The sequence below is a fragment of the Palaemon carinicauda genome, unplaced genomic scaffold (genome assembly GCF_036898095.1).
Source record: "Palaemon carinicauda isolate YSFRI2023 unplaced genomic scaffold, ASM3689809v2 scaffold43, whole genome shotgun sequence".
In the NCBI taxonomy this organism is placed as follows: domain Eukaryota; kingdom Metazoa; phylum Arthropoda; class Malacostraca; order Decapoda; family Palaemonidae; genus Palaemon; species Palaemon carinicauda.
In genome coordinates this window covers 198,301-224,942 of record NW_027171684.1, presented here as the reverse complement: position 1 = coordinate 224,942, position 26,642 = coordinate 198,301, and the positions used below count along the sequence as shown (strand labels likewise).

Genomic DNA, 26,642 nt, shown 5'->3' with positions numbered 1-26,642 from the left:
TTTGGATGATTTATATCAGAAAAGTGTAAAGAAGGACTCTTCACCGGCCGTCACAGGTCGACCCAGAAATGCAAGTTCTTTTTCATCCTTTTCATGGCTGTATCCAATGTATTACATGAACTACATGAGTTTCTTCCACCAAGATCTGAATAAAAAACTTTTTAAAATCAGTTGAAGACCGCATTGGTAGCCAGTAACAATACAATGGAAGATTTTATCTTCATAAGGTTGAACTTAATTCAATTTTGATATTATAAATTAATACCTTCATTTATAAATAACTCGGTCTTTTATGACCTTGAAAAGTCATATGATACTGCATGGAGATATGGTATACTTAAAACTTCATTATTTTGGGATTGAGAGGAGAGCTACTGATGTTCGTTCAAGCATTTGTTTCACATAGATTTTTTCAAGTTAGAGTAAGTGAAACTCTATCAGAGAGGAAATGTCAGGAAGAGGGAATTCCCTAGGGTAGTGTGCTGAGTGTAACCCTATTTGTATTAGCCATCAATGGAATATCCTCAGTCATTCCTCAAGATATTCTCTTTACATTGTTTGTAGATGATCTTTCCATATCATTTGCTGCAGCTAGAATGTTAATGGTTGAGAGAAAATTACAACTCACAATTGACAAAATAGTTCAATGGGCTGATATAAATGGATTTAAGTTTTCGACAAGCAAAACTGTTGTTGTCCATTTCTGTCGTGTTTGGGGAGTACATTCAAACCCTGATACATACATCAAAGATAAACGGATCTCATGCGTAAGTGAAGTTAGATTTTTAGGGTTGATATTTGATTGTAGGCTTACATGGGGTCCTCACTTGAAAACTTTAAAAGTAAAGCATCTTGAGGCTCTGAATCTCTTAAAAGTTTTATCTCATACATCATGGGGGCCAGACTGCAAAACTATTTTAAAGTTATACAAGGCCTTAATTTAAAAGAAAAAATAGTCATGAGTGAAATATATTCCTCAGCCACCCCAAATTGACTAAAGATTTTAGATTCTTATACACCATACTGGCATCAGATTGGCCACTGGAGCCTTAAGAACTTCGCCTATCTCAAGTTTCCTTGTTGACGCTGGAGTTACCTTTAGACCTTTACCGAAAGTCTTCTATTGTTTGGTATTTGTTTAGGTTGTGAGGACTTCATAATTCTGTAGCCTATCAGACTGCAAACATTGTAAGGCACTCAACATACTTTTGAGTTGCACCCAGACTCTCCTCAACCTTATGGTTTTCAGGTGAAAAAATTTCTACACAGTCTTGATATAGTAAGGTGATTCCATTTAAGATATCAATAACCCTTCCATGGAAATTACCAGAGATATCTTTTCGTAAATATTTTATTGATGTTAATAAAATGTGACTGACTTAGAAGCCAGGTCTCTTTTTATTGAACATGTTGCAGAACATAGGAAATCGACTATTATATATACTGATGGTTCCAAATCTGATGTTGGCATTGGATTTGTACTAAATAGAAATGCTTTTAATTGTAGAGGTGCATTTCCTCTAACAGCTTCCATGTTTTACCACCAAACTGTATGGCATACTAATTGCTATTGAGAAAATAGCGTTGGGGGAGGAGGGTAATTTTAAATATTTTAATGATGCAAGGAGTGTCGTTCAAGCTTTTGAAGTTTTGGGTTGTGGCCTGATTGGTAACGTTTTTGTCTGGTGTTTACCAGACGGGGGTTCGAGTCCCGCTCAGACTCGTTAGTGCCATTAGTATCTGCAACCTTACCATCCTTGGGGGAGCCTATAGGTCTATCTGTTGAGTCATCAGCAGCCACTGCCTGGCTCTCCTTGGTCCTAGCTTGCGTGGAGAGAAGGCTTGGGTGCTGATCATATGTATATATAGTCAGTCTCTAGGGCATTGTCCTGATTGCTAGGGCAATGTCACTGTCCCTTGCCTCTGCCATTCATGAGCGACCTTATAACCTTTAAACTATTTAGTTTTTAAAGATTTTAGAATGGCTTTTTATTATTGGACTGAGAGGTACATCGCTTCGATTTTGCTGGATTTCGGCACACGTAGGTGTGTCTGGAAATAAGAAGCCAGGTTTAGTGGTATACAGGTATACCTCAACTTTCATCGTTTCGAGATAAGTCTGTTTCGAATTTTTATTGGTTGTCAAAAATAATTCACGGACAAATAAAAATCCAAATTTGAATAATTTTATTTGACTTTCCGTCTGTCCGTCACAAGTATTTTAGTCATAATATCACTGGAATAGCGTTAAAGCATATAAAACATGTTACTGTTTAGCAATCCAGATTGAATCACAATAGACAAAGATGATAGGCCAAGTACTTTTAGAAATGGACCAATAGTGTAACTAATAATAGACTTAAAAATTTTTTAAAAGTGTACCTACTTTATAGTGTACCAGTACACATGTAATCTTGGAAATTATCAAGATGAAGTAGCAGGAAATGAAATAGAAAAGATATAATTCACTAAAGGCTATGAAAAGTATACAATAAAAAGCAGAATTGTATTTTAGATAGTTATCAAGTACATGATCCTCAGACGGGTATTTAATGATAGAGTAGAGAATCAGCACCTAACAATATTATTTTGGTAAACACAAACTAGTGATTTGCTCCATGTTTTAATTAACTTTAAATTCTTTAGTTCTTGATAATTATTTTTAATCTGCCATTTGGAAGGCAAGGTAATCCCAGTGTTATATGTGAAATATGTTCATAAGGATAACCTGAGTTTTTTTCTGAATGATTCAATTTGAGGTTTCCTTTTATAATTTGTTCACAGCATTAATAAATTCTTCTTCTTTCAGGTTACCACAAACAAATTGTACAACTTATCTTGTCTCGCGTACCTGACGTTTATGAATCTGTTGATGCAGCTCCAACACCGTTAGCAGATTCGCTTTTGCAACTGTTGCTGAAGCCCATTCATTTTGCTTCCTTCACTGGAAATTCAGCGTTGTTGTAAGTTATTCTCATAATAGTAGTGTATGCTCTTATAAATAGTGGAAGTTGAGGCAATATTTATCATACTTTATAATGCTTATGATTTGTAATCTTGTTCCTAAACGAATTCAAACCCTCAATCTTTACATCTATCTACCATGGCACGTCCCCAAATTTTGGGAGTTAGCTGACAAAATAATGGAAACAAAAGGGGATTTGTTCCGGCACAACATACAAACCTTCCACTCTTTACTAAGGAGTATTTATTCAGCGAAGCAAACTAGCCGATAAGCTTTTCGTCAGGATGTAACTACCCACCGCTAGTTAGCAGTGGAGGAGCATGGTAGGCTAGCCTCCTTCTCACACCAGCATTAGCGACTGACTGTCCCTTTTCTAATTCGAATGCAGACGTGTCTCACTCCCCTGTTAACAAACCAAATAAAGATTTCCCAAATTGGCCTAAAGATAAACTTTCTGTAACTTTTTCTTTTACTGGTATGAGTGCCTGTGAGGATCTCAATTATGTGGGTTTGTCCAGACACAGAAGGCACCGGTGTGGCACCTTCATGTAAACCGATCCTCATGGTCTCTTTCCTGCGTGTCGAGGTCATACTTGCACGCAGGATTCTCCTTGTGCGGGTAGGGAGGGAACGCCATTCCAGTGGCTGAGATTTGGTAAATGGCGGAAAAAGAAGCCTGAGAGAGAGAGATTCGTCCTCCTCGGGTTCAGCCTCAAAAGAGAAGAAGTCTCGCCGTCTTTCTCCCTTGTCTCGATCTCGTCATATTGACTCTGCTAGAATGGCTTCCCCTGGGGGCTGGTTGAGTAGGAGCGGCGCACAAGTTATGCTGGGACAACCCTGTGTGTCAGCTCCCTCCGTTGCCTCTCCTAATAAGGCAGTGTCGTGCGCCTCTGTAGGGAAGTCTCTGTCATACGACACGGTTCGTCTGTTGTGGCCTTCCTTGGGGCTGACGGGTTCTCCGTCTAAGGAAAGGCTGCAAGAACTCTTACGGTTGCATGTGCATGCACACTCAAGCGCTGAGGCTTCATCTCCTGCTCTCCCTGACGTTCGCCCTGCTCTGGCTGGTGAGTGTGAGCAGTTGAGGACGAGCACTCCTCGGAGTGTCTTGTCAAGAGACCCTGTGATCTCAGGAACTAGCTTCGGCTATGTTCTAGAGGTGGTGCATGGAGATGATCCTCTGGCTGTATTTGCCTGTACGGAGGAAGAACGCAGTGTGCATCCTGGAGGTTTGCCTCCAGGTGTTGGGCAGTCTATCCTTCAGAGGGAGGAGAACCCTTAGCCACCTACTCTGCATCAGGGTCTTTGCCTGCAAGGAGACGCACTGTCAGGAGGTCAAGGAGTTGATCGACCTTCCAGCTCGCATGAGAGACGTTCTTCTCCTGAGTGGTCACTCCCACTGGGTTTCCGTTGAAGGGTGTTAGACTCATCCATACCTGCTCTATTCCATCGGAGCACAGCTTTTTGGAGCTGGATGATGTGCCTGGGAGGCAGTTGCCATCTCTTCTCCCTCCTTGTCATAATGCCTGTAGGCCACAGTGATGCGCTATGCTAGGCCAGTCTCTCACGAGACTGCGCCTGTTGGTATAACTAGCTAGAGTTAGAACCTGCCTTGCTGCTGTTTTCATGCCTGGAGGTCATCCAGCAACTGCTCACAAAGAGAAACTTTTCAAAGGTAGTTGGGAGACGCATGGCAAGATACCTCCGGGAGTTGTTGCCTGCAGTCTATCATGCGAACTGGTCCGTCTTTTGTGGTTGGTGTCGTGAACGGGGTATTTCTTCACTCAGTGCCTCTGTTCGAATAGTAGCGGAGATTTCACTGTACTTTAGGGAGGAAAAACTCTACTTGGTGTCGGTGGTGAAATGATTTGATTTTGCTCAGCCTTGAGCCTTGCCTTCAAACTGAATGGAGTTTACATTTCCTCCTTGACGGAATTTGAGTGTTCTTGTCCTCAGCCGGAAGTTAGATCACCTCCTTGCTACGTTATCAAGGTCTTACGTTCATTGAAAGGAGTCCCATAAGAGTCTTTTCGTCAAGCCTCAGACAAGGATTTGACATCAAAGAGTTTTTCTTCTAGCCCTGGCCTCTGCGAAGAGAGTCCGCTAGCTGCATCGGCTCTTACAAGAAAGAAAGAGAGGAGCTTGACCCCAGATAATTAGACTTTTTGTTAGCACCAAAGGAGAATCACAAAGAACTCTATCTCCTCATGGATCAGGCGAGTAATAGAAAGGGCACTATCTTCAGACTGATCACCGTCTGATAGATGGCCCAGTGCACACAATGTCAGGGGAATAAGTACTTCTCTGGCATTCCGAAAGAATTTTTCTGTGATGCAGGTGTTACAAGCGAGCAGGTGGAAACGTCAAACAACATTCACTGCCCACTGCCTGCAAGATATAGCCCACATGAACCCGGACACATTCTTGATAGGTCCTGTGGTCGCTGCCCAAAACGTGGTGTAATACACTTCAGCTCTCTTGTGGGACAAGTAGCAGAAGGTCAAGGGCAGACGTTTCTCGCGAGTACGTGTAGGATAAATGTGTGAGTGACTGGCCACGTCCTTCTCTATCTTCCCCTATTTTGGGGCGCAGCATCCGAGGAGCTCTGCACAGCTGACCTTGTCTTTCTGTGGGTGAGTACCATGCTCTTAAAGCAACCTGAACGATGTGTATATATTTATGTCCCCATCCTCTTGTCGGGGAGTCGGGTAAATTGTGATTTAGTAAAGGACTCGGCCCGAATACGTACTAAACCCAATACTCATCGAAACTTTACATCCAGCACTGATTGCCCAGGCCATCATCCCTCGAGGAGAACGAGGTGCAGGAGTCCTTCAAGGTCAAGCTGTATGGAGCACAAGAGGCCACTCTGGGACAGTTACCAGCCAATTGTTTTGTGGACTTCTTCCCATCTAAAGGTGAGTTTCCGTAGTTAAGAGCGGAAGGTTTGTAGTTTGCGCTGGAACAAATAACAAATTTGGAAATAATTTGTATTTTTCCTAACATACAAACCTGGAGATCTTGACACCTACTGTACCCGCCAGCTCCTACCCCAGGGAAAGTCCTGCTGCAATTGCAAAAAATGAGTTAGTCACTAGTGCTGGTGTGAGCAAGGGGAAAGCCTAGCCCGCTCCTTCCCCGCTAACTAGCTGTGGGTAGTTACACCCTGACAGAAAGCTTATCGGCTAGTTTCAGGTTCGCTGAAATAAATACTCCATAGTAAAGAGCTCCAGGTTTGTATTGCTAGGAAAAATACAAAGGATTTCCAAATTTTTCCTTTTTCTTTTCATTGTTTCTCCCAGCCTGATGAGGGACTCAGCTGAGTTTGGTTGATACTGCTAGGGTGCCACAGCCCACCCTCTTCTCATCGTTCCTCCCAGCCTGACGAGGGACTCAGCTAAGTTTGATTGGCACTGCTAGGCTGCTACAGCGCACCCTTGCCCGTTTTCTACCCCAAACGAAGCTTCATATGCTAACTCCCCTGTTGCCGCTACCTCAGCACAAGGTAACCTGAGGTAGCAGCATGGTCCGTTGGAACTGTGTCACAATCGCTCACCATTCATTCCTCTTTCTAGCAAGCTCTTTTTCCTTTCTTACATCTATCCTTCTGTCACCTAGGGCTTTTTTCACTTCATTCATTCACCTAAACCTTCCTCTTGTACTTCTCCAATCAACTCTTGCATTCATCGCCTTCTTAACAGCCGGCCATTTTCCATCTTCTCTACATGGTCAAACCACCTCAACACATTCATATCCTCTAAAGCTGTTAATTCATTTCTCACACCCCTTCTTACCGTCACTACTTTGTTCTAACTCTATTCAATCAAGTTGAACCACTCATACTCCTCAGACACTTCTCGAAAACAAATTCAATTTGACTCCGTCACTTTCATTCCCCACAATCCCAATCCATATACAGTATCACAGTTGGTGCAATCAATTTCTCATACAGAACTCTCACTACATTCATTCCTAGCCCTCTATTCTTTACCACTCTTCACTACCCCCAACACTTTACATCCTTCGTTCACTCCCTGATGTACATCTGCATCCACTCCATCATTTGCAGCAACAACCAAACCCAAGTACTTGAAATGATCTTCCTCAAGTAGCTCTCCATTCAACATGACATTCAATCTAGCACCTCCCTCAGTTCTTGTGTATCTCTTAACTTTACTCTTACCCACATTCACTCGCAACGTCCTTCTCTCACATAACCTTCCAAACTCTGTCATTAATTGACACAGCTTCGCCTCCGAGTCTGCAATCAATATAGTTTCATCTGCAAACAGCAACTTATTCACCTCCCACTCATGATCACTCTCATCTATCTGTTTCAATCCTCGACCAAGCACTCGAGCATTCACGTCTTTTACAGCTCCATCAGCAAACAAATTGATCAATTATGGAGACATCCACATCTCAGCCCCATTCTCACTGCGAGCCACCTACATGCTTTACTGCCTACATATAAACTCTTCACTGCTTGCAACAGCTTTCCATCCATCCCATATAACCTCATAACATTTCACATCACATCTCTATTAACTCATATCATAAGCTTTTTTTCAGATCCACAAATGCAAAATATAACTCCTTACCTTTTACTAAATATATCTTGCATATATGCCTAACTATGAAAATCTGATCTATACATCTATAACTTCTAAAGCCTCCCTGCACCTCTAAAATTGCTTCCTCCATTTAATTCTTAAGAGGGCCGGCTGGCTAATGCCCTGTTTTAAGGGCGTGACTTTGACATTCATACCACTTAATAAGGTAACTTAGAGCATCTCCATACTACATAGGATTTTTGCCTCTGACCTTCGGTTTTGCCACGCCAGGGTGATTTTTCCTGAAAATGAGTGTTTTTCAAATTCTATCTCCTCCCTTAATACTTTATATTACAACCTGGGATTCCTACCTTATATAGACCTGATGTAGACCTCCAATCAAATAGAGTTTTTTCTAAAAGTAATTTTTTTGCTAGATATGAATTTTTTTTTAATGTTAAAAAAATAAATCCTATAAATCAGGGAAAAAATTAAGAAAAAAATGCGAAACAAAAATTTGAAAAAAGGGCACTATTTTATTGTTTTGTAATGTCTTTTTAAGTTATATACTGAATTTCAATGCCATATTTTAAAAACTAAGGGAAAAGATAGAATTTGAAGGTCAAAAAGTATAGCTTTGAGATACGGGTGTTCAAAGTTTTTCTTTGTATTTTTACAAAGACAATATTAATAAATCATGATTATTATGAATTTAATGTTCCTTTTTGGATATGAATCAACCAAAACTATGTTATTTATCGTAATTCATCATAATTGAAAATCCTTTGCTCAATATCTTCATCTTTTAGGCTCCCCCCCTTTGTATTTTACTTTGGCAAGGTGTTATTCTCTTACAAAAAGGTTTCATAGCTGCCCAAGCTACTCTCTGTGGTCAGGTTTTATTCTAAAATGCACCTGCTTCATATTATTTTGATTTCTTCAATTCTTTCTTGCCTGCAATGAATTTCTTTATCTTGAAGTTCAAGACTTCGTCGCAAACCAATAGTTTTAATTTTGATTCTAGTGAACATAGTTGCTTTCCTATTCCCAAAATTCTCTTGTGAGTAGATGTAGCTGCTGCTGCGGATGTACTAGGATTAGGTGCAAGTTCAGATAAGATCGTAGCCTGGGGTACTGTGTCAGGGAAAGCAGTCGCTCCTCCATCCACACCACTCTCTCTCTCTCTGTCACTAACTCCACAAATATCTCTGATATTCCCCACTTCTGAACTCTTATTAGAGCCAATTTTCTTCTTCCTTATGTTAACGAGATGTTTAACTTGTCTTTTCCTCTTTGGCATGAGGAAATTCTTGCCGAAACCAAGGAAAACAGATGTAGCGAGCGAATGGCAGAGGTCAAACTCAAACATGTACTCTTTCTGAGGTTTTTGCTAGCACTGAAGGGTGTAATGATCACAACTTCTTTTGACTCATGGACTCTGTACAAATGTCATTGCTCACAATTTGTTTTATTGTAGCGGGATGTAAACAAACACACCCCCCCACACCCTTGATCACTCCTACTTTCTCAATATCCCACAACACAAACTTTCCCCTTACTTTACTTTAAACTGGACTATTGCACGAAGGGAAAAACAAACAAAACATAACCTTAAAACTATATTCACCGCAACCAAAACAAAAATCATACATTAAACAAAATTAACACAAAAACAGACAAAATAACACTTTTCACGAATCATAAACAATATTAAATATAAACCGTAACACCATTCAAATAAAAAAACCTTAACAACTTAAAATTAACACACCCAAAACCAATATTTGTTTATGTGTGGACCACTTTGTCCACACAAGGGCCAACAGTCATTAAAAGCCCAAAACCACAACTCTGCAGCAACCTTATCACTGTTAAATATTAGTACGTATATGTTTTAGTTGGTTTGGGTTGTGCGCGTTATCCTCATCAGCATCATCATCATCGTCAATCGAAATACAAAAGCACAATCAAATCCGGTTCTTGAACACAATCCAGGTCATCTACAGTCGGTCAATCCACAAGAGCAGTCTAAGTATAATCGATTACAGGCCAGGTCAGCAACTAAAGATCGTCATTCAAATCAATTAAATCTCTCCAAAGGAGGAATCGCGGCCTGCCAAAATAAAAAAAACACTTATGAACACTCCTAACTAACTTAACTATCGCACCATAATCAAAGATAAACAATAAAAACTTTCTATCACTCATGAACGCGCCTAACAAAAATAAATAAAAACAGTACTTACTCAGAATATAAAAAAAAGCTTCACAGCCGGCTTTCGAAGAGCAAAAAAATACAGAACCGACTCCTTCTATCGTTCGATATCCAATGCTTTCGCCCAAGACATTCATCACCACCCTATCCTAGCTAAAAAGGTAAACAAACAACCTCAATTATACCAACAATCTTTCCAACTTCAAACAATCATTCGCTAATTACCCTTTTTCTTCAGCGCGCACCGCGGACACACAAAACACGCACACACAAACGCACATACACACATACTCTCTCGCGTACGCGCGATCTAATAAAACTAAAGCAAATTAAATTCTCTCTCTCTCTCTCTGACTAAACTAAAGCAAATTAAATGTCTCGATTTAACAATACTAAAACAACTCACTCTCTCTCTCTCTCTCTCTCTCTCTCTCTCTCTCTCTCTCTCTCTCTCTCTCTCTCTCTCTCTCTCTCTCTCTCTCTCTCTGACAAACTAAAGCCAATACTGTAAACAATTTCTCTCTATCTCTCTCTCTCTCTCTCTCTCTCTCTCTCTCTCTCTCTCTCTCTCTCTCTCTCTCTCTCTCTCTCTCTCCCTCCCTGACAAAACTTAAATAAACACACTCTCTCTCTCTCTCTCTCTCTCTCTCTCTCTCTCTCTCTCTCTCTCTCTCTCTCTCTCTCTCTCTCTCTCTCTCTCTCCTGATTTGGCAAAAAAAAATTAAATTAAAATTAATCCTCCACATTATGTTAAATGTAATAATTATCATAATTTACGATAACAAGAAATACTGCATTTTCTTGTAGGGATCGTTGTTTTTTGCTTATTGAATTACTTTTACTAATTACCCTGTAACTATGAAAGTATGAGGGATTTTGACTAAATATTTCATACATGCATTCTCCATTGTTGTACGAAGCTCAGTGAATTTTTTCAGGATTTTGCGTTTTTCGTCCTATATCCCCATATTTTTCCAATCACACTTAATAAACTAATACCCCTAGAATTACAACACTCTTGCACCTGTTTATCATTGTATAGTGAAGCAATACATGCACACACCCAATCTACTGGCACCATTCACAACATAAAACATATATTAAATAATCTCACCAACCATTTTAGCACATGCACACCCCCTTCCTTTAACATCTCAGCCCACACACCACCCATAACAGGTGCTTTTCCTGCTCTCATCTTATCTAATACTCTCTTCACTTCCTTTCTTGTAATCTCTCTTCACTGGCACCTCAGCAACTGCAACAGCAATTACATCTGCCTCCGTATTATCCTCAACATTCAACAACCTTTCAAAATATTCAGCCCACTTTTTCCTTGCCTCATCTCATTTTAATAACCTTGCATTTTCATTTTTCACTGTCTCCTAATTCTTTTATTACCGTTCCTTACACTATTCACTTCTGTCCAAAACTTTTTATTCTCTTCTTACAAACTACCCAAATGACTGACCCCACCTCCAGTCAGCCTCCCTCTTTGCCTCATTTTTCTCTTTACTTTTTTCAGACTTTTCTCTAGAGTACTGTTACTCTGCAGCCATTCTTCAAATGGCCTCTTTTTCTCTTCAACCTTCATCTTCACTCCTTCATTCCACCATTCAATACCTTTACTCATGCTACCTCCAACAAACCGCTAACCACATAAATTACTTGCATGCCCACAAATTTTTTTTTCATTAACTTTTACTCTATCTCTAGATCACCAGTTTCTCTCACTTTAATCCTTTTATATGCCACTTTCAACCTTTCTTAATATTCACTTCTTATCTATGGGTCTTTCAACTTCCACCTTCACTACTTCTGTTTTATATCCTCCCTCATTCTTTTTCTACAACTAAATTTGCTTCAACCAAAATAGGATCAAACATACCATTAGCCATACTTATAAACATGTGCACATTATTCAGTTTATTAGCCATCCTTCTTGTTATCAACATACAATATAACTTTTCTGTTTTCCACTCTTATCCATGTGTACTGTACTTATTTATATCTCTCTTCTTGAAAAAAGCTGTAACTTTCATCAGCTCCTGTTCAACACACATATCTAGCAGTCTTTCACCAAACTCCCTTAGGGAGGAAGGCTGGGCATTCTCACTAGGGGAGATGGGGCCATACTGTCATTTTCTCTTTCCATAAATAAACCAAATCCATAAAGGATTCATTGGCTAGATTCATCAAAGGATAGCCAGTTTCTTGTGATGCGCAGTGCCTGTCTAACAAGGCGAGTGACCCCTGCCGGACTAAACTAATTCTATGAAGATCATCCGCCAGGCATCAGGAGTAGAAGCAGAAGAGACAACTTGTCTCTCGCCTTAAACCCAATCTGTCACTCTGCTTCCAGTGACTTCATCGAGATTTAAGGGGACTATTTCTCTACACCTAAAGTTCTTGTTCCCCCACTAAGTTGCTCATCCGCATATATAACCGTTGGGAAACAATGATTGCTAAGATATACCGCCTAGTACAGTTAGATGTACCGCCTAGTTCGGTTAGATATACTGCCTTAACTCCTTTACAGGACCAAAATTGTCACGTCTTTTAATTGTTTCAATATAAGTCTGGGATGAGAGTAAGTGTTTGGCCCCTTTCCTCTCTTCTTCCCCTCCCTTGGGTTATAGCGGTTGGAACCCCACCGAGCTGGATGGGCATTGATACAGGTAATCACCGTTGATAGCTGGCAGCTTTTCTAATACTGTAGAAATAGAAGTGTTCATTCCACCATCCTCCTTATGAGGGGAAAGATGGATAGATACAGGCAAACCCATTAATTTGTATATGGTGTACTTAGCAAACTCTCTAATCTAGAGAGGGATTTTCCTGTGCAACAGCTTTGGTTGTCTTGGCTGTGAACCTGATGGTTCTGTCGACCCTGGTTCGCGAGGTGTTTAGGAGGCTACCCTCTGTGCCTTATAAGGTCTGAGCATAGCTATCCCAGGATTTTATCCAGTCAGTTTTGGTAATTGGGACTTCCACCCACCAAAGAATGAGTCTTATTAAAGGACAAAGGTTTATATTTGTGTTGGAACAAATCACAAATTTTAAATGTAATTGGAAGGAGAGCTTCAGCCATGGCGAAGAAATCCAAAAAACACAGCAATAAAGAGAGCACAAAAACAAAGGTAGCGTCGCAGACGAGTCCAAAAAGAAGGATGTGTAGATGGCGCTCGGGTCGGGCGTCGGTGGAGTGGATCAGGTTGGTTTGGTTAGTGCCGCTGTAGCGGCTCATCCCTTATTGGCGAAGGAATTATCTAAATGGAAGACGACCTGTGAATAGTGGTTTTCACACGCCCTATCTTTATACACGACGCCCTCAGGGTGCTCGCGCGAGGGAAGTAACCTCTGCATTCCATGCTTTAACTTTCTCTGGTATATTTGGAAGTATTTATATTAGAAAAGTGACAAGAATTACCTTTTCACCGGGCGTCACAGGCATCTCCCCAGAAATAGATTTTTCCTTCGTCAAAATCCCTTTTTTCCTAATCATACAGATGTGAGTCCTTTAACTCACATTCCCCCTAAAGTCCCAGACGCAATCAAAGTGACAGTTCAGTGTACCAGCAGCGGTCTCGCCGCTTGCCACTAACTACTGACTGTTGCAGACACCTTGTTATAACGTTTTAACCCTTTTACCCCCACCATAAGGTTAAATTTCGAGCATATTTTGCTATATATATTTTTTTAAATTGCTCTAACAGACTTAATTTTTGTCCTAGAGAGGTCAGGTTGGTCTCATTCTTTTGGAAAATGCCTGAAGTTTCTCATAAAATTATGAAAAATATATAAAAACATGTAATTAACTGTGTTTTGCAAGAACGTACCGGTACGTCCTTTGGGGGTGAAAGGGTTAACTGCTGAGTTCCAGCTGTGCTTGAATCAATTCTCGTATTAAAGTACTCGTGTTTGTCTAGTTAGGAAAAATATAAATTGCTTTCAGATTGTGTGATTTTTTGTTTAAAGATTTTTTACATTTATTGCAGGTCATGCGTTGTAGAGGGATTCTGTCAAGAGGTGTTTGGGAAAGCAGCGCATACTCAGATCTGTAATTTTGTTATACCTTGTTTGGCTAACGAATCAACTGTGAAATTACCTGTCGACAGCATCTTTTCTTTTCTCGGAAATCCTAATACTTGTATGATACAAAACTTTCTAAAGGTTTCCCCGGCTCCGTCGCTCTTATACTCGCTTCTCATGATAGTTCATACAAATGTCGGTAAGTACAACATTAACTTTAATTTTCAGTATTTGTATAGTATGAGCAAGAGTGTATTAGTACAGTACCTCTTCAGATGCCCACACGTATAGTTTTTTTTTTTTTATCATTCTTCATGTCCATTAACCCTTTTACCCCCAGGCTATTTGGAAATTTCCAACCCTTAACCCCCAAGGGGTTATTTTTTCCCCGGCACATTTTGCAGTATATTTTTTTAAATTGCTCTAACGGCCTTAATTTTTGTCATAGAGAGGTCAGGTTGGTCTCATTCTCTTGGAAAATGCCTGAATTTTCTCCAAAAATATGAAAAATTTTTTTTTATAGCATTTTTTGGCAAGGACGTACCGGTACGTCCATGGCGGTAAAGGGAGGGCTTTTGTAAAACGTACCAGTACGTCCTTTGGGGGTAAAAGGGTTAAGACAGGTCATTGGTAGGAAAGAAAGATTGTTCAAAAGTCATTCCTAATCGATCTCATAAAACGTTAGTTGTTTTTATCACAATAATTGGACTTTGTTACAAAACCAAATACAAACTTCACCATAGGGATTATACTTTCTGTGAGGTTGGAACACGAGCCATATGAGTTTTAGCGAGGTATAACCACTCTCCCGCTAGTTAGTGGGGGATTTGGGGTGGGTAGCCCGCCACCGTGCTCACTCGCACACCTGTGTTGTGTTACCACTTTCTTTTGGCTAGGTGGAGAACGGACGTTTTCGCCCTCCTTCCAACTTAGTTTGCTATTGGACACTTCTTTTTGCTTTTTCTTTACTGTTGTGATTGTTTTCTTCCTTTGCCGTCCTTATGCGGACCTATCCAGGACCTGAGGGATGCTCCTGCAGGACTTTCATATCCTACGTGGAGACGGTCCTTATACGGACCTATCCAGGACCTTAGGGATGCTCCTGTGGGACTTTCATGTCCTCCATCGAGACGGCGCTGTGACCAGGATAACACCTGCCCTGAATGCTGGGAGTGGTCTGCCTCCCAGTGGGAGAGATTTGGGAGACGACGCAATAAAAAGTTTAAGAGAGATTCTTTGCCTTCGGGGTCTTCCTTGAAGTCGAAGAAACTTTGGACTTCTCCCTTGACCCCCCGATCTCTTCCCTAAGCTCATGCTCGATTTGCCTTGTTTGAGGAACGATCGAACAGGAGCGTAGACCAATTTACACCAGGTCAACCCCAGGGTTCAAGGGACAAGGCTGCTTCCCCTACGGAAACAGTTCTGCCCTTTCTCTTGGTTGGATCTTTCTCAATCTCTTATGTTTTATAGGTTAGGCCATCGTTGGGAATGACCGGTCCCACGTCGAAGGAGGCGCTGTTAGAACTCCTTCAACTTTGCGCTGAAAGGAAGCGGACACTGACTTTCTCTGAATTTGAAGGACCGAGACCCTGGAGTGTCTTCCACCCCTGCTGCCGACAGGATTCACCCTTCACCATCTCATGCAGCTGCTGCCATTGCCAAAGACTGCGCTCTCCCCCATGCTGAGCCAACTCTTCCTTCGGGGGAGGAGCAAAGGCATGGGCAGTCTCTTGCGAGAGTGAGGCCCTCCCCATAGACGCCATTCCTGAGACATTCTAATTGTCACCTGTCCCTCCGCTGACGCCCTGCCCTTCAGAGCATGTCTCCCCCTGCAGAGGAACTTCGTCACCATCGACGAGTCATTTCTCTTCCTCGCCGGCATGCCATTGATGACGGAAGCACTCAATGTCACAAGGATCGTCACTTTTCTTCAAGGGAGTGTAGACGTTGCCGCTCCACCAGACGATCTCCTTCTCCATCTGCCAGGAGATGTCTCTTCAACACTCCCAAGGGCCGATGAATATCTCACTCTCCTTAGGGACGTTCGCCATCGTCGTCTCATCACTCGTCAGCTGTTTGTGTTTGTCAATTTCTTCTTGTGATTGGAGCTCCGCACCTCGTGACCATCACTCTACAGCTCGTGATCGTCACTCACCTTCTCTGCTGTTCGCCAGTTCCTGACCATCATGCTCAAGCTCTTCGTCATTGGTCAGCTCATGTACATCACTTGCCATCTCCTTAGCGTTCGTCGACTACTCGTGTTTCAACAGCTACACGTCGTTCTCCAGCTTCTTGTCATTCTCCAGCTCCTCGTCGTTCGCCAGCTTCTCGGCATTCGCCAATTCATTGTTCACCAACTCTTCAGCATTCGCCATTGCCTCGTCTGCTAGCGCTCTGTTTTCACTCACCAACGCATGACCATCACTCCCCTACTCATGATCGTTACTCTCCTGTAGATCCTCATAGGTCGACTCGTGATTACTCCTCGCCAGCATCTCTCGCCAGCCAGGGTTTGTCCCTTGGAATCTCGTGACCATCGCTCTCCAGCTGCGGTAATCTGTTGCCCTTCCAGGGACTCCTCTCTAGGCCATGACTGCCGACCAGCTAGTGATCGGTGCAAAAAGGACATCCGTTGTCCATCCTATGAGAGATTGCCTCCTTCTCGTCTTTTGGCTTGAGATCAATCTGCTATGTATTTGCAGGTACAGCCCTGAAACTATGTGTTCTCAGGAAACACGGTCTCCTAGGCCTAGACCAGTTTCTAGGGTTGTGGTGGCTGATGTGGTAACGTCCTTGACTGGTGAACGCCAGACTTTGGTTCGAGTCCCGCACAACCCCCCCCCCCAGTCAGTGGCTGTTCCCATGGTCCTTGCGCAGGCATCATAGACGGCGGTGGCTCTTGAGAAGGAGACTACTTGTTTTTTTGCGTCCTTTGGGGCTACACCCTGGAGCAGAAGGATATAAGAACCTTTCTGTGGGACTGGGCTTTGAAAGTGCTTGAGCTTCCAGATTAATAGAAGGGTGCTCTCGGTTCGGTACCTATCTTGTTGTTGCCTATAGTGCAGAACCTCCCCTCTAGGCCACTTGCCCCTGTTGGGCCTGTTGTTCACAAACCTGGTTCAACCCAGGCTTCTATGGGTGTGTCAGGAGTTGAATGAGTCGAAAGACGAAAATTCTGAGCTCCTGAATGTGCCTCAACCAGCTATCCCTAAGGTGTTCACCAATGATTGGAGAGGGTCGGCCCATTCATTCATCCAGGTGCTGGGCTGCTTAAGGAAATTCAGTGGATTGGGCGATCCATCATACTCCCCTCCCGAGGCGAAGGATATGGTCCTTGACCTTTTCTGCCAGACCAAGACCGAGTTGCCTTGGTCTAATATTATTATTACTTGCAAAGCTACAACCTTAGTTGGAAAAGTAGAATGCCACAAGCCCAAGGGCTCCAACAGGGAAAATAGCCCAGTGAGGAAAGGCAATAAAGAAACTGCAAGAAAAGAATTAACAAATAAAATAAAATATTTTAAGAACAGTAACAACATTAAAATAAATATTTCATATATAAACTATAAAAACTTCAAAAAAGCAAGAAGTGAAGTAATATAGAATAGTATGCCCAATTGTACTCTCAAGCAAGAGAACTCTACCCCAAGACATGGAAAGACCATGTTACAGAGGCTATGGCACTATCCAAGACTAGAGAACAATGGTTTGATTTTGGAGTGTCCTTCTCCTAGAAGAGCTGCTTACCATAGCTAAAGAGTCTCTTCTTCCCTTACCAAGAGGAAAGTAGCCACTGAACAATTACATTGCAGTAGTTAACCCCTTGAGTGAGGAAGAATTGTGTGGTAATCTCAGTGTTGTCAGGTGTATGAGGACAGATAATATGTGAAGAATAGGCCAGACTATTCGGTGTATGTGTAGGCAAAAGGAAAATGAGCCGTAACCAAAGAGAAGGATCCAGTGTAGTACTGTTTGCCCAGTCAAAGGACTCAATAACTCTCTAGTAGTAGTATCTCAACGGGTGGGTGGTGTCCTGGCCAACCTACTACCTAGGATGGGGAAGTGTGCCAGAAAGAGTGTCATCTCCCAAGTCACTGGGACTAATGACTCTAAGGGTGAGCAACTCATTGCGGTTACTTCCTGCACCGTTTGTTCGTCAAAGGAAGTACTACGAAGTTATCTACGATAATCCCTTGCCTTTGCCATTAGACCCAGCGATCCCGGCATTGGCATACAACTTTTCCTTGGACAAGTTGGAGGCACAGCAAGTGACGTTCTCGGCTAGAAATGTTGTGAACATTGAGTAGGTTGTAAAGGTTTCTTTGTAAGCCGCTTCACGGATCAACTACTGGCTCGGCTCATTTGGTTATCTGATCGCCCATGAAGATTTGGCTGATCCAGTTAAAAAGAAAGCTATGAACACCTTGCTTTCTGCTGCTAGAGTTGCTGAGTTTCTTCCTCACAATGTATCCAACCAGTGGATGAACTGGATCCTGAAACATCGAGATTCTGTCATTTCAAGGTTCCACAGGCAGGTGCCTAAGTGAAAAGCGCTCAAGCTACGTAACTCGTTAAGGGTCCTTCCTTGTTTAACTCTGAAGACGTTGATGCAGTTTTGGAGCACTGGAGTAAGGTGAGTCACGACTCCCTCCTCCACAGGGCGGTGACATCTGGCCCCCACTCTTGGCACCACCTGCTCTGATGGCAGTCCCCATTAACAGACAGGCTCATAGAAGAGTAACAAACGCTTCGAGGCAATCCAACGCCAAGAAGCAAGCCCCTAAACAGTCCCTTTCTGGTAAAGGCTCTGGGGCCAGAGGAGGTATAGGTGGAAGATGCGGGTGCTCCTGCTAGGGGGTGTCTTTCCTCCTGCCTGACCACTGGTGGGGGAATGCCTTTTGTGTTGGTGGTAGAAATGGGAGACTGTGCTGAACCTTAGAAGGCCTACTACATCCCACTCTCTCTCCCTCTTTTGACATGACATCTAAAGATATCCTATTCCTTTGCAAAGAGATCAGTAAAAGGATCTTATCTTCAGGTGGAAGTCCGAACCACGTTGGAGAAGGGTGCTCTCCAATAGGTCCTCAACAGTTCCCTGGCTTCTACAGTTGACTCTTCATGTAGAGAAGGCTTCTGGTTGCTGGAGACCAGTCATTGAACTTTCCACTATGACTGAGTTTATCCACCAGACTCCGTTCAAGATGAAGACAGCAGAAATGATCAGACAGTTTGTCAGACCAAAGGACTTCATGATCACACAGGATCTAAAAGAAATGTACTCTCAGATCCCTATCCAACTTGTGTCCAAGAAGTACTTTAAGATCCATCCTTTGCGAGAGGATTTACCAGTTTCAGGTACTGTACTGTGCTTTGGCCTGTCCACAGCACCTCTGGTGTTCATTAGTGTTCACCTTAGTCTCAACCTGGGCCCATTCCAACATCTGTCTGCTTCGTTATCTAGATGATGGTCGATTCTCGCAGACTTGATGGAGACCCTTCTCTGACACCGAGGCAGACTTCTCCCTTGTGTCACGATTTGGTAGTCGTGATAAATTTTTAAAAGTCTTCTTTCCAACCTGCACAGAAACTGGTATACCTCGGGATGCAAATAGACACCCAAAAAGGTGGGTTTTTCCATCCCAAAGCAGGATAGAGACTCAAGAAAGCGGCTTGTCACTTCTTTTTGAATGGCTCGCTGCCATGCAAACTTTTTGGAAATCAGGGCATCCTTTCTAGCTCTCAAACACATCTAACAGCCTTTCAGGTCACTCTGTAGTGTTGATGAGAGACAACACGATTATAGTGGCGTATCTAAACAAACATGGACGTAGTTTTTCACGGCTACTCTGCCAACTAACCATAGAAATACTGCTATGGTAGGAAGAAAATTAGAATTCCATGTCAGTGGGGGGTGGGGGGTGGTAGGAGGCTTTTCTCTGCTATCATTGGGAACAACCAGAATATTTTTTGACAACTTGTTAAAAGTTTAATAGCCATATGCTAGCTTGCACTGATTTCCTTTATGTAAAGAACTACAGATTTTTATTGTTGGAAAAAATACAAATTACTTCCAAATTTGTCATATCATCACTGAGATTGCTCTATTCTTACTTTAGCACAATGGAAAACTAAATGAGTAAGCATTATGTAAGTTGTGTAAATATTGTTCTCTTTAATGTCCAGTATCCCATTCAACCACATACTGCTATTTACCGAGGTCAATTTTTAAAGTGTGATATTATGAATAGTTATGATTTATATCTGATTGTCATGAAAGTAATTTTAAAAGTAAAATTCATATTGCTAAAATTTTATCAAATGAAACTCATGTTAACCTTTTTACCCCCAAAGGACGTACTGGTACGTTTCACAAAAGCCATCCCTTTACCCCCATGGACGTACCGGTACGTCCTTGCAAAAAAATGCTATACAAAATTTTTTTTTCATATTTTTGATAATTTTTTGAAAAAATTCAGGCATTTTCCAAGAGAATGAGACCAACCTGACCTCTCTATGACAAAAATTAAGGCTGTTAGAGTAATTTAAAAAAAAATATACTGCAAAATGTGCTGGGAAAAAAATAACCCCTTGGGGGTTAAGGGTTGGAAATTTCCAAAGAGCCTGGGGGTAAAAGGGTTAAGAGGGATTTCTTTCTGTTATATATATATATATTTTTTTTTATTTGAATCAGTGAAAATATGGGCCATTGCCATGTTGCAATACTGTACAATATTTTAGACTTAAGGGATTGTGGATCATAAAATAAGGCCATGACCATTTAATAATGGTAGATCATGCTATACGCCCTTAATCATTACTGAAAAGATATCCTGAGTAACTACTGAAAAGATGCTTTGGATCAAAACTGTACAAAATGCCCTTGACCACTCCTTAACCCTTTTACCCCCAGGCTCTTTGGAAATTTCCAACCCTTAACCCCCAGGGGGTTATTTTTTTCCCAGCACATTTTGCAGTATAATTTTTTTAAATTGCTCTAACAGCCTTAATTTTTGTCATAGAGAGATCAGGTTGGTCTCATTCTCTTGCAAAATGCCTGAATTTTCTCAAAAATTATCAAAAATATGAAAAAAAAAAAAATTCTATAGCATTTTTTTTGCAAGGACGTACCGGTACGTCCATGGGGGTAAAGGGATGGGTTTTGTAAAACGTACCAGTACGTCCTTTGGGGGTAAAAGGGTTAAATGAGCTTGCTTATCATAGGGGAGAAGAGTGTTCTCATGTTGATATCTGCCATAAGTGAGATTGCCAAGTAACATTTACAACTGAAATAGAAATAAGTTGACACAAACAATAAAGTTAGGGGGAAGGCTCCATCAGATAACATCAAATTTCTTTTGGCTTTATAATGTAATTGAGAGAAATCAGTAGTATCATCATATTTAGCAAGTTTTGTGCTCCTTTTCTCCAGTCTCTGGAAGTATTAAATCAGAGCACAGTCAAACAGTGTCATATATGAGTAACTTTAATGCCATACTCTAGGATGTCTTTCTCATTAATATCAAAATGGAAAGGTGATCATAAGGCGATGTACTATATTTTAACCCTTTTACCCCCAGGCTATTTGGAAATTTCCAACCCTTAACCCCCAGGGGGTTATTTTTTTCCCAGCACATTTTGCAGTAATTTTTTTAAATAGCTCTAACAGCCTTAATTTTTGTCATAGAGAGGTCAGGTTGGTCTCATTCTCTTGGAAAATGCCTGAATTTTCTCCAAAAATTATCAAAAATATGAAAAAAAAATTTTTTATAGCATTTTTTTGCAAGGATGTACCGGTACGTCCATGGGGGTAAAGGGATGGGTTTTGTGAAACGTACCAGTACGTTCTTTGGGGGTAAAAGGGTTAGGTTTTGTGAAATCTACCAGTAAGTCCTTTGGGGGTAAAAGGGTTAAGAAACAAAATTACAAAAATGTACTTGAGTATTTTATTGATAAATGCTTCTTATGTTTACAGAATTTGCAAATGCACATGCGCTATGTAATTACTTGCGAACTGTGAGTGAGTTGCTAGGTGAAACGACTGGTTATTTGGTGAATGAGGTTAATGATGTTGACTCGGATGATGATGATGCAATGGAATCGTCTACCCCTGTTGATCCTGATTTAAGAAAGGTAATACTGTACTGCTTTTTTATTTATCTCTTGAATCTGGTCAATATCTATAACTTTTATCATAGGTATTTCGTTTGATTCCATTTACAGTACTAAAATTTTTGGAAAATAATTGTTTTTTATACAATTTTGTTGAATAAGTATTTACTTGTAACCTAAAATAGTTAAGATGTTGGTATGAAAGGTGTTTAAATAATGTTTGTTTCAGCACGGAGCACTTACCTCGAACTACTTTCTTAAGAGTATCTGGGATCTCCTCCCAACTGACCAGAGTTTTGTGTAGTCTACCCTATACCCATTTTCTATGAGGGGGTAACCTCAGGCGGAGTGATACACGCCCTGAGGCTAACCCTGGGTCAGAGAGCATGCTCGCTCAGGTCTCGACCTCCAGTAAGTTCTCTGGTCGCGTCGCGATATCATCTTGCCGCTCTCCCTAATCCCAGTGTGACTCTTTGTATCCCCGACCCCTTTGTGTCTCTTGTGGTTCCTTTGTGCTTTTCCCTTTGCTTTCCCTGTGCGTTCTTGTGTCTCGTAGTGCTTCCTACTGCGTTATGGAGCATCCCCGCCGTTGTCCTGGCCTATGGCCGGTATTGTAGTAGACATGGTAAATTGAAGTATAAAGATGGTTGCATTCAATTATGTACAGATAAAATCAAGCAAATTGTTTATGGAGTGGGGATACTCTTTAATCCAAATCCCTCGTCAGCATAAAACTAGATTATTCTGGCAACCACGATTATATCTGCCATATTCATGAGCTACAGCCCAATAGTCTCAGACAAAGCATTTGACTTTATTTATGCCAAGCAAGCTGTTGGGCATCTAGAATCATTCCTGGGTAACCCATCAGTCTAGAGGAAAGTTTGTGCTTTGCTGACTCAGTTAATATACTTATTTCTCCTAAGTTGCAATATACAAGGGCCTGATATCATTAAAGGGTTTGAACTAATCTGTGTCTAAGGAGAAATAGATTTATGCATTTTCAATCATACCTTTCAATCCAAGAACTGAAATTTAACATCGGATTAGTGCAGGACATACTAACCTAACCATACTCTTACGGAAGTTAATTCTCTTACATTACTGTAACTTATCTGCTACTACGAGAATACTGTACAGACTTTAGTCTTTTATATATTTTCCAAGAGTATCTTAAGTGTCACCAGAATCATAATTTGAATCATTTCAACAAGTTGGTAAAGCAGTGGTAGGTAGATGAGGGGAAGGGAGCTGGGGTTACTAATTGTGTACCTGATCCTCACTGTTTTTTCACCTGCCTTCAAGTCAAGGTGTCTTTGTTTTTTTTTATGATTGCTTTTACTCTTGACTTTGGATCTGTCAGTTATGTGATGAACGCTAGTTCCCCTTTCAAACACTAGGATTGAACACCATATATATACTGAGCAAGAGCATTAATGTGTTTGTTGCGGCCTTGTCACCTTTGATCACTGATTTTCGTACTTCTGTTCCCTTTACAGAGTTTAGGTTTGTATGAAAGGTCTTCCTTTCCCGAAGTCTGATAATTTTCCTTCATGGAAACAGTGCAGGGCTGAAAGGGAGGCCAAGACGATTCTATTTTTGTTGTTGGGAGACAATATGCTTCCCTTTTCTCACATCTCATCCTATAATGTTTCCTGCTGGAATCCATGTTTCATTTTGAGTTTCATCTGCTCCTTTGACTCTTGTCCTTCCAGTGCTTGAGACTCTTGTGATTGCATTAGCTTCTGATTATTTCTTTGGGGCCCTTTAGCTATCCATGTGCTTGAATTGGATCTCATTTGAACATTGTTCCTGCTTATGAGGTCCTTGCTCTGGAAATAGATTGTCCTACAGCTGGTACTATTCCAGCTCTAACTTGTGGCCTTTTATGAACTCATACTTTATTTTTCTTGGCCGTAGTGGGAGGGTTGTCTGAGAATAGTGGTAAGAGCAGGATAAAGAAATGTACTTTCATTACAGAGCTATCCTACTTTTTTATGCTCATCTCCTTTCCCTCCTAGTATTTGCGCTGCTGGAGATATAAAAAGAGGGTTCAGACATCGCACTATAGGAAGTCCCACCAAACTTCACGTAGATATCACTCTTCTTAGAAAGCAAAAAGTAGTCACTGTTGTTACTTCAAATAGGGTACCATGAGGAGAGTGGATGGCCCTGTAACATCCTCTTGCTGACCTTGACTCTTCCCTTGCTTGTCGTGATCTTTGGGACTAGGCACTTCCCATAGTATTTGACTATCCTAATTCTTTGGAGTTACTTCTTACCATACATGTGTATGTTAGTGATTGTTCATCTGTGCACAAAAGCAGGACTATTCTTTCCTCGTTCAGCTCAGGGTCATTTTCACGTATTATTATTATTATTATCATTACTATCCAAGCCACAACCCTAGTTGGAAAAGCAAGATGCTACAAGCCCAGGGGCTCCAACAGGGAAAAATAGCCCAGTGAGGAAAGGAAAAAAGGAAATAAATAAATGAAGAGAACAAATTAACAATAAATCATTCTAAAAAAAGTAACAACGTCAAAACAGATATGTCATAATATATATAAACTATTAACGTCAAAAACAAATACGTCATATATAAACTATAAAAAGCCTCATGTCCGCCTGGTCAACAAAAAAGCATTTGCTCCAACTTTGAACTTTTGAAGTTCTGCTGATTCAACTACCCGATTAGGAAGATCATTCCACAACTTGGTCACAGCTGGAATAAAACTTCTAGAGTACTGCGTAGTATTGAGCCTCATGATGGAGAAGGCCTGGCTATTAGAATTAACTGCCTGCCTAGTAATACGAACAGGATAGAGTTTCAGGAAGCTAAGTTGGAAAAGCCCATATCATCAGTTTGTAGACTGATTAACAGCTGTAATCTGGACGGGCTTTATTCTGAAGATATTTCTTTCCAGCTAGTAAAGCCGAGGCCAGGGAGTCAGTCACCATGTCCTCCCTGGTGCCATCAACAAGGCAATGTCTCTAAACCTATTGGATTTAATGTAGAAGGCACTGATGTTCCTAAAAGCATAGTTTGAGGAGGCACATTGGCATTCATGGCTAGATTGGGAAGAATAAGAAGTTCCCAAACTTACCTTATTCACTTATCAGGATATTTTTCAGAAATAAGGCTAAGTAAAACTTGAAAAGGAGATAATTTCTCATTTTCAGTGTTTGCTTATTTTCTTTCCCTTCATCTTCCTGTAGTGTGGTGGAACTACTTGAGCTGAGTGAAAATCAGCTGATTTCTTGATTTGTTTACCACAAAGACCTCGTTTTGGCAGTAGCTGTACAAGCGCCTACATTTACTACGCACTAGTTAACCCATGATGAGCTAGCAGTCGAGCTTGTAAATGAAAGGAGTACATAGTCATCTGAAACGATGTAAACAATTGACTTTAGTTGAATTTACGTCAAGGTTGTCTTATTGAGCAACTAGGATTGCAGACTACAAGGGTTTAGCAGCAGAAGGGTCTAAAGTGAATAAAGAATTTTAGGCTCTGCGAGAGGCTTTCTTGCTGAAAGCCTTCCTTGCTGAAACCCTCTTCATCATTCCCTTCAGGGGATCTCTACGACAGCGCTGCTATGGAACAGGACCCATGTTTTGGAGCCATGGTGAGGGCCGTTTCTCAAGACTTCGCATCAGGTTTTTCCCCTCTTCGCCCTTCAGAGACTCCCACGATTCCCCCTGAAGGAGTCTTCCTCGCCATTGGCTGACCTAAGTTGAAAATCCACGGTTTCATCCCATAAAGAGACTTCGGTTTCTTCCTCTCCTGAGAAGAGGAAAAGTGGAGTTGCTGACCTTGTCTCTTCCAGGGTCAAGTTGACCCCTGTCAAGACGTCCAAGCAGAGGCTAAGCATCATCGTACCTACTCCTCTTCGTCCAACTGCTATAAATCCAGCAATCCAGAAGGAAGCTCCATGCAGGAAAGAGTCCCTAACTGGCTCCTTCTGCCCTTCTTCCATCGAAGAGGTTCCTCAAGAGATGAGAGCAGCCTCTAAACCCTTAGAAGAGACTATCCTGCCCCCTACAGGTGAGCAGCAGAAAGGTGTCCTGTCAAAACCATCTGTATTGGAGACCTTCCTCCCGCCAAGGAAAGAGTCCAAGGACTCCAAGACTGCTAAAATCCTCTCCGAGGTCTGCTAGACCTGCAGAGGCAGTCAGCCAGGTGTCTCCTATTCATCACTATGATGATAACCATGACCTACCCCGAGATGATGTCTTGTGGGTGGAAGATTCTAAGTTCAGGGTCAGTCCTAGACCATCGGAAGCACAACAGAGATAGTCCGATTACACCTTCTGGTAGGTTTTGGCCTGGATGAGGTCCCTCAATGGGTTGGCAGACCGAACAATGTCTCCTTAGGAGGGCAAAGACTAGGTTCTAGACCGTGTCATTGGCCCTCAAAAGCCCCCCAAGTTCAGTGCAGCCCTGCCCTGGTCTCAAGGGCTGAAGAGTGCCAAAAAGGTTCTGTCTCTGCTCATCGGTTTCTCTGGCTCCCTTTGCACAGGCTCATCCTCTAGACTCTTCCCACCTCCTTGTGTCCAGCAAAGAAAGTACTGTGAGGTCCTTGATGGTCCAATCTGATGACAGGGTGATGAGGCTGTGGAAGGTTGTAAGGCCATTTCTCAAACGAGAAGAACTCTCAGCCCAAAGGTGGTTATGTCTCCTCGGGCACCTTTCATCCCTGGCCCGTCTGGTTCCCAACGGCCACCTCCAGATACGATCTCTCCAATGGCAGCTAAATTCCACCTGGAATC

The 26,642-nt window shown here is 41.7% G+C and overlaps 1 protein-coding gene across 1 annotated transcript in view; it reads left to right on the top strand.

The window, feature by feature from the left end:
- The window catches only part of LOC137636889 (ubiquitin-protein ligase E3C), a 159,362-nt gene that overhangs the window by 48,487 nt on the left and 84,233 nt on the right, over positions 1–26,642 (top strand). The window contains exons 6-8 of the mRNA XM_068369245.1: positions 2,810–2,963; positions 13,729–13,961; positions 21,735–21,892. Of these exons, the coding sequence (XP_068225346.1) occupies positions 2,810–2,963; positions 13,729–13,961; positions 21,735–21,892 (545 nt within the window). The remainder of the gene's footprint in view (positions 1–2,809; positions 2,964–13,728; positions 13,962–21,734; positions 21,893–26,642) is intronic.